Source organism: Lactuca serriola, chromosome 1 (genome assembly GCF_051521515.1).
Source record: "Lactuca serriola cultivar US96UC23 chromosome 1, Lser_US96UC23_V15, whole genome shotgun sequence".
In the NCBI taxonomy this organism is placed as follows: domain Eukaryota; kingdom Viridiplantae; phylum Streptophyta; class Magnoliopsida; order Asterales; family Asteraceae; genus Lactuca; species Lactuca serriola.
Window position 1 is genome coordinate 55933941 of NC_136408.1, and position 8772 is coordinate 55942712.

The following is an 8772-nucleotide window of genomic DNA, read 5'->3' on the forward strand; positions in this document are numbered from 1 at the left end:
CTATGTCATAACACTTTGAAGGCAATATACTATGAACAACAAAACTAACATGCATCCTAATGTAATCAAAACACCAAGTTAGGGTTACATACCTTTGATTTGTTGTAGTAAACAAATCTCTTCAATCCATTGTAGTTGTTGGTCTTGAAAAGCTTAGCACCAAAAGGATGATGCCTCCAATGGCTCACACACAAACCGTAGAACTAGAAGACAAAAGGAAAGAGAGGAAAGAGGTATAATTTTCATTCATATGCTTCTAGGAAACAGTATGTAGGAAATTTGGCTCTCAATATGTCCTATTTATAGTTTAGATAACTTGTAGGCAAAGCCAAATTTGAATTGATTAAATAATAGATTTAATCCCAGTTAAAATCATTTCCTTATATGCAATCAAGAGGCTTCCAAAAACCCTAGGAAACCCTCCAAAACCGGTCATACCATAAAGGGTTCCATAATTGCTTTTTTTGTTCAACTATTGAACAATTATAATTCACTCATTGCACCTTTAATTAATTACAGATTAATTTTGATTAATAATTAATCAATTCTAATTGATTTCATATTAATTTATTAATCATATAAATTAACAAATAAATTATTCAATAATTGATCTCATACTAATTTATTATTCACATAATAAATTACAAATCAACTATCCATTTCCAATTAATATATTAATTATATAATATATTAACAAATTATTATTACAATTTATTAATCACATAATAAACTAATAAATTTATCTTCTCTATAAATATCATTCTAACAAGTTCTACTTATTAAGGCAATCAAAAAAGAACTTTGCTTCTAATTACGAAAATATATTAATTTAATTATAAGCTTAGACACGTTAATCTAGCGCATACAAAATTTTTGCATGATATTTTACATAAAGTCTTTATGGGACAATCATTATGTTGGTGGTACCACATATTCCCCACTCGAACCGGTCCTTCAAGAACTCAAACAAATTTAATGGTTATTGAAGAAACGATATTACCCGACAACTTTCACATTTGACTTGGTCCAAATTCACAAGCTCTCAATTTTGCGACGGAGACAATAAGAAATTCCATCAATTTCTAAAACTCATGTTTGGTGTCCCTACTATTTTTTTCCACGTGTGAAAAGTTCTTTTAAAAACATCGAACAAAATGAGAATCTAATCACATCCCACTATACCAAATATCATTATTTTAGTACAAAAAACACAACTTTCCACTCAATAAATCAAGATACAGTATACATTTATTGTAAGCTGGAAATTGCAGATTAATATATAGATTACAACTATCTAGAATCATATAACTTTATTCGTTTAAAAAAATATTAAATATATGTCGATCTATCCATTTATAGATATCTTGTAATACATGTTAAACGATTATATATTCATTTGTAGTGTATTGCAAAGGCGGAATTGCTTTACACATCGTATGGTTTTAATACCATCGAGTCAACAACGGATCAATCAACATGCAAATGATTGTTAGGGATTTGGGTTCTCATTGTTGATGAGCCATGGGTGAAAGTAGATGTTTTTAGTGACAAAGAATATGCAAATAATTGCTTGCGATTATCAAAAAATAAAAATCATTTTATAGAGGAGATACTATTGAGAATGTATATACGGACATGTAGTTGGTGATGAGGTAAAAAAGTTATTAAGGCGAAATGCAAGAAATATCCAATTATGTATAATTTTATACACATGATAGCAATGTACAATAAATTCTATAACCATAATAGCAACACATTTGTATTTCATTATTGGAAATAGCAATATGCAACATGAAACTTGTAAGCATTTTCTAAGTTTCAAGAACATATAGATGTAAGTGGTATCATAATGTAATTACATTGCTATTATGTGTTGAAACGTATAAAGTACCTTGCTTCTATGGATAAAAAATAAAGTAAATTGTCAATATTGGTTAGGTAGAGCAAAGTATGTGTATGTCGCTGTTATGTACCTCCAAGACCATATATTCTTTCTGATGGTATGGTAACTCCAGCAATTTTTCACAATAATACAATGATTGGTTTTAAATTTGTATTAGGTATTTGTTTATGATTTTGTATAGTATTATTATACCAGTTATTGATAGTGGTTTTGGTTGTTATATGGTAAGAATTATTGATATGTTAAATAGCATTTTGGATTGCTTGTGTGTTATTGATCGATGTGGTTAGTTTGCTGCCTAAATTACTTAGCATTTCAAATTTACAAATATCAACCAATTACCAACTCATTAAAATGAATAATTTAGCATTTCAAACAACCAAACAAACAAAATCCAAATACTTGAATGATCAATCATATTATAACAGTAACCACCTAATAAAACTTCAATCACTAATTTAAGAATAAAACAAATAAAACTACAATAACTTGATTGGTGTTTCACATTCCAAAACCCAACGTCTCTTTCCATTTATTCACACAACAAAGTTGAACAAACTATAGATACCTGAAAAATATATATATATATATATATATATATATATATATATGATTATCATGAAATACATACTTGTGGCAACAACTAAAATGTCACGAGTGAGATCTAATTCTTTATTGTTCAAAAAACAAGAAACTAACATAGAAACTAGAAAAACTATTAGAAGCAAAATCATATTAATCCCAATATATGCATGAATCATGTTCCCATTATGAAGAAAAATACAATCACACAAACTCATTGAATATTACATGATTTTAGTGCATGTCATCCGCCACTTGAGAGCTCTGAATGCCCCAAAAGGATCGAGGCTTTAGTTTCTTGTTTGTCGCAATGAAAAGCCACCCCATTTAATAATACACATGTAGCACAATACACTATTGTCCATGCATATCTATTATAAATAAATAAATAAATAAATAATCTTAGTATAAAAGTATTAAGTGTTTGATTAGTTATCTACAAATAAGCTCTGGTCCAACACTTCTCTAAATGTAAATTAGATACACAGTATCCCACTAAGGAGGGTTTTTTCTTGTATGGGTATATTGGCTAAATGGATATGAATTAAAACTCTCACATTACAAGTTTGCAACTGCTGAGACTTAAACCTCATTAAGTGCTTAATAAATTAAGACTTGAACAAAAGTTAAGAGGCATACCCAGGAAACCAGCTATACTCTTCTCTAGGCAACCCAATAAGTGCTAATCCATTGGCTTTAAGTAAAATCATTATTTCATGAACATATCCACTCGGATTCACATAAGCACTAAGAGCTCAAGCACTTGGCATCACCAACATATCCCTTCGGCGTGCAATCATAGTCTACCAAGGTCAAAATAGTAAACTCACTTTATTCCTCCACAAATACATATAACATTAAATATGTAAATGTGTAATTTACTATTATTACATGACAACTTTTACATTTAACTCGGTCAAAACTCTCTAGCAACTGAATTTCACAACGCAAACGATGAGGAAATCCAAAGCTCCTATCTTGTTGATTTAGACACGGGAATCTTATTTGCAATATGAAAAGAAAGAAAACTTGTTTTTCTCATTAGGGCATCCATGTTTGGTGTCCCTACTACTTTTTTCCACATATCTGCAAAATTCTTTCTAAAAGATAACAAAATAATAGTCTAGTCTACGACCAGATTAAACCGGACAGTTTCTTCAAAAACCGGGTTGAACCTGTTTGATAGAACTGGTAAAAAACCGTTTAAACTGGTTTATTGAACTTGGGTAGTTAGATTTCACTTATCCATTAAAAAACAATATATTTCCAAAGAAAATTGAATAGCTTGATCAATCAAGTTATTCAGAGTGTACACAACTCGAAGGCAGACGCACACCATTTCCATATATAGACCGGAGTTTAACCCAGAACCAATCATTGGATCCATTCAACTAAAAAACCAGCTTTAAAAATATTGCAAATATCTATCAACGCATTAAGTGTGAGCATGCTATAAAGGAGGATAATTTAGTATTTCAAACAACCTAACAAACAAAAATCCAATACTTGAATGATCAAAATTATATTATAACAATCAAACTTGAATCGCTAATCTAAAAATAAAAAGTAAAATAGAACAAATTCTCAAGAACTTGATTGTGTTTCACACCCCAGAACCCAACATCTCTTTCCATTTATTACAAGAAATCTATTTTCACAAAACAAAGTTGAACAAACTACACATACCTAAAAAAAGGTAGGATTATCATGAAATACATGTGGTAAGTGGTAACAACTAACAAGTCACAAGTGAGATCTAATTCTTTAATGTTCAAAAACAAGAAACTAACATCAAAACTAGAAAATCTATTAGAAACAAAATCATACAACTTTTAAAATCCCAATTCCCTACATATGCATGAATCATGAATTCATGATCAATCATTTTTCATTATGAAGAAAAATACAATCACACAAACTCATTGAACATTACATGATTTTAGTGCATGTCATCCGCCACTTGAGAGCTCCTAATCCCCCAAAAGGATCGAGGCTTTAGTTTCTTTTTTGTCGCAGTGAAAAGCCACCCCATTTGATATTCACACGTAGCACAATATGCTATTGTCCATGCATACCTACAAAAAAAAAAAATCATTGTTAAAAAATAAATAAATAAGTTTTCGTTACTTATCTGTAAAAAAAAAAGTTATTCTTCCAGCAATCCCTGACCTGGGCCCACACTGCCCCAAATGTAAATCAGATACACAGTGTTTGTTTTTTTCCCATTAAGTCTTGTATGAATAAAAAGTTTGTTTTTTTCTTTTCTAGACCAAATAAATCGTATGAATGAGACTAAATGACTATTTTACCCTTACATTCTCAAACAAAAAAAAAGGTTGAAAATAATCATACCCAGGAAACCAGCTATACTCTTCAGAGGGGACCCCAATAAGTGCTAATCCATTTGCTTTAAGTAAAGTCATTATTTCATGAACATATCCACTCGGATTCACATAAGCACCAAGAGGTCCATCACTTGACATCACCAACATATCACTTCGGCTCGCAATCACAGTCTACCAAGGTCAAAACGGTAAATTCACTTCATTCCTCCACAAATAATCAAATACATACAACATTAAGGCTATGTTTGACGCTTATTTTTTGAGCTTTTTTAAGTTGTCATATTTGGCAAGCCAAAAAGTAGCTTATAAGCAAGTTTTTTAAAAAGCAACCAAGACTACCTTTCAGGATCTTTTTTAAAAGTTTCCAAATATACCCCTTAATTAATTATAAAAAACATATTTTTTTTAAATGCCCTTTTATGTCATTTTATATCTTGCAACTAACTTTTAAGTCATTTTACCAAATGTTATTTTTTACCAACTAGCTTTTCAGCTATCAGCTAATTTTTCATATATCAGCTAGCTTTTCAGCTATCAGCTAGCTTTTCAGCTATCAGCTAGCTTTTCAGCTAATATGTCAAACATAACCTAAATATGTAAATGTGTAGTATTTTACTATTATTACCTGACAACTTTTACATTTGACTCGGTCAAAACTCTCAAGCAACTCAATTTCGCGACGCAAACGATACGAAATCCCATCGATTTCTAAAAGCTCCTGTCGAGTTGACTCAGACACAGGAATCTTACTTGCAATATGAAAAGAAAGAAGACCTGGTTTTCTCATTAGGGCATCCATGTTTGGTGTCCCTACTATTTTCTTCCACATGTCTGCAAAATTCTTTCAAAAAGATGACAAAATGAGAGTCTAATGACATCATTATTTTTTTTAAAAGAATAAATCAAGATTTCAGAGGAAGTGCTAAAAGTTAAAAGTTAAAAGCTAAAAGTACCTGATAACCTTTGGGCAAGACAATATGAATCATGCATCTTGTAAACCCAATAAGGCCAATATGCTCTTGGGCATTTCCTTAGTCCACGTACACGTACTGAGTAATTGTAATTTTCCCGTTTTGCCCCTCTAAATACCTCTTCATTATTACTTGTATGTAACGAGTTTTTAGATTTCTCATCATTTTCATCACTACTTGTTGACTCACCAAACAAACGTGAGCTATAAGAAGAAACAAGTGCAGAGCTATGAAGTTTTCGTTCAGTTAATGATAGTTCACTTTCAAAACTGTCATCTGACATGGCATCTGAGTCATCATGGTCTTGATTTCCATGAAGAGGTTGTTTAGAATGAGAATGAGAATGAGATAAGTTCTTTAATGGTGTTAGTTTTCCTACTGCTTCTCGTGGTGTCCTTAATGGCAAATCTTCTTCAATGATTTGTATCTCTCCACATGGCTATATAAAAAAAAAGTGTATTTTATTATTATTATTAGGAATTAGGAATATTTATAAAGTAAAAAAGGATTAAATTATTTATATATATTGAACACATACAGCTCCTTCAAGTTCAATCCATCTGCGTCTTAAGCGAAACCTTTGTTGCCCACGTGCCACTACATTTATTGATCCATCTTCCAATCGTCTGTATTGTCGAATCTGAAACCAAAAAAATAAAATAAAAAATTAATCTTATATTCTTATTCAGGAAATATATTGTTGTTTAATGGGATATAAGTATAGAATAAGATGAAGTGAGAAGAATAGTGGCTACACCTCAGCTGTTGTTCCAGTGGTTGAAAATCTTATTCTTCCATCATCATTGTCTCTATAAACACGAATCTGGAAAATAGTTTGAAACATCATGTTGAGACTATAAAAAACCTTAAAAACAATAAAACAAAATTACATTGAAGATATTTACATACCACTCCTATGGTGTAAGGAGCTTCAACTTGTCTCAAGGCCCTATCTACAGCAGCTATAAAATTGGGTTGGATTACTCTGAGTGGAAGAGTTGCTTCAGGGAACAAAACTACACCTGAGATTCCAAATATGAAATAACAATAAGTTTCATTAGTTATAAAATATAGCATACTAACATGTATTAATTACATACCTTCAAGATAAAATAGAGGTACATGCAATATGACACCACCATCTAAGAAAGCAAGCCTATTGTGAGTATCTTCAACCTCTGATTGATAATTAGATTAGACATCATTAGTATAAAAAAAGAAGTGAAAATGAAAGCTATTGAGATGCTTACCACCAAGATAAGAATGCATTGAAGCCAAAGATGTATTGAAGGTATAACCACCAGAAGCAGAAGCTCCTCCATATATACGATCACTGGGGTCAGGGAAAAACCAGAAAAAAAAATATAAGAAGCAATGTTTGAGAGTTGACCAATAAGAGTCAAGTCTCAACACACAATCCACCTCATGTGGAAGAGTAGTAGAGAAGTTAAAGAGGTGACATTTGATGACATGAAGTATTGTGGCCATGAATAGGGGGAAATGCATGCTTTTCAAAACTTAAATCCTACCAAATCCATGGAATCCATCTTAAGAGTTAAAACCAGTAGTCTTGGATGATGTTCTGTCTTAGTGGAACTAATTAAAGTGAAGGACAACAACCCAATTACAAATTGGAGCATATATACATATCTGAATATCTGTGTAATGCTATTACTGAATCTTCAAATAAAACCTATTTCAGGAAAGGCTTGTACTTGGACAAAATTCTGGATACTTGACTAATTGTTCATTTCTTTCTTCTCTCTATAGAATCTTCAAATAGAACCTATTAAAAAACGAAGATCTGGTATGCTAGTAACCTGGTGAAATACGAGTAACCTTTCCAAAAAAAAAAAAACAATGACACTAAGATGTCGAGCACTCTTAACCCTAAAATGGTACTATAACCTACCTTCGTCGACTACAGTTCCGATAAAAAAAATATATATTGGGTGCAATTCATTTCCTGACTTCTTTGCAAACCCTAAACCCTAAATACTAACAAGTTACGCATCGAATACAATGCGAATTGTTTTGGGATAGAATTAGAGGGGGGAAAAGAATATTAGAAGATTCAAATCGCATAATAATCAAGGAGAGATTAGATTACTCGAATTGATCGTCTTCGGATGACTGATGGCCATGTTCAACCTCTTCGACCTCCAATTCCTCGGAATCAAGCTGCCTTATTTGTTCGATTTGATACAGTTCTCTCTCTAGAATCCTCTGCTGACGATCCTCCATCTCGTTCACTCTTCTTACACGTATTATTATCCAGCATCACTTCATATATATACGATACCCCGCCAAAATACGAAATAAATTCCGCAGAAATGCTTCGAAGTTTCACCAGGTCCCCTTTTGTGCCTGATTTTGCCACGTGTATTTTTTACATATACGTTTATAACTTCATTTGTTTGTTAAAAGTCTTTATTAAGGTGTTATGTGTTTTCTTAATCTAAAATTCATGAATTTGCTGGAAAGGTGGGTTGTATATAGTAATAATGTTTGTTTTTTAACATCTGCATGCTGCTACAGATATTAAAAAATAAAATAAATTGATTTTATATAACGAAAATAGTTTTTTAATACAGAAAATTTAATAATTTATAACATTTCAAAAAGAATTTATGATATTTCAACAAAAAAAATAATAATATTTCAACAATAAATTATCATTATTTATAATAGAAAATTATTTTGCAAGAATAAACCTAAAAACGAAAAAAAAAAAAAAAAAAAAAAAAAAAAAAAAAAAAAAAGGTGAAACAAGAATTCATATAATCAAGATTCATCAAAATTTCAGCAAGAAAAAAAAAAAGAAGTTGGAAGAGGTTAGAAAAGGCAATAAGTTGTTGAATTCAATAAGATTTCAACAAAATATAATCAATATTTATCAAAATTTCAGCAAGAAAAAAAGAAGAAGATGTTGGGAGAGGTTAGAAGGGGCAATACAATGGTTGCCCCAAAC

General features: G+C 31.0%; 1 protein-coding gene across 1 annotated transcript; it reads right to left on the reverse strand.

Annotated features, from left to right (window-relative positions):
- Nucleotides 1–4081: 4081 nt before the first annotated feature.
- On the reverse strand, nt 4082–8141 carry LOC145089073 (ATP-dependent protease La (LON) domain protein). The gene is made up of 10 exons (XM_079027571.1): nt 7912–8141; nt 7052–7134; nt 6902–6979; nt 6711–6823; nt 6559–6624; nt 6340–6441; nt 5784–6240; nt 5456–5661; nt 4838–5001; nt 4082–4560 (listed from the first exon to the last, which is right to left on the reverse strand). Exons 1-10 carry the CDS (start codon nt 8043–8045, stop codon nt 4425–4427), a joined length of 1539 nt encoding a protein of 512 aa, XP_078883697.1. The 5' UTR covers nt 8046–8141; the 3' UTR covers nt 4082–4424.
- Nucleotides 8142–8772: the final 631 nt, after the last annotated feature.

Bases quoted from the DNA above. Each gene is read 5' to 3' on its own strand.
- LOC145089073 (XM_079027571.1), bottom strand. From the start codon at position 8,045: ATGGAGGATCGTCAGCAGAGGATTCTAGAGAGAGAACTGTATCAAATC. The intron at 6,241-6,339 runs GTATGTGTTCAA...TTTTTTATATAG, and splicing joins GGATTGAACTTGAAGGAGCT to CCATGTGGAGAGATACAAAT. The intron at 4,561-4,837 runs GTATGATTATTT...TTTTTTTTGTAG, and splicing joins GAGTATAGCTGGTTTCCTGG to GTATGCATGGACAATAGCAT.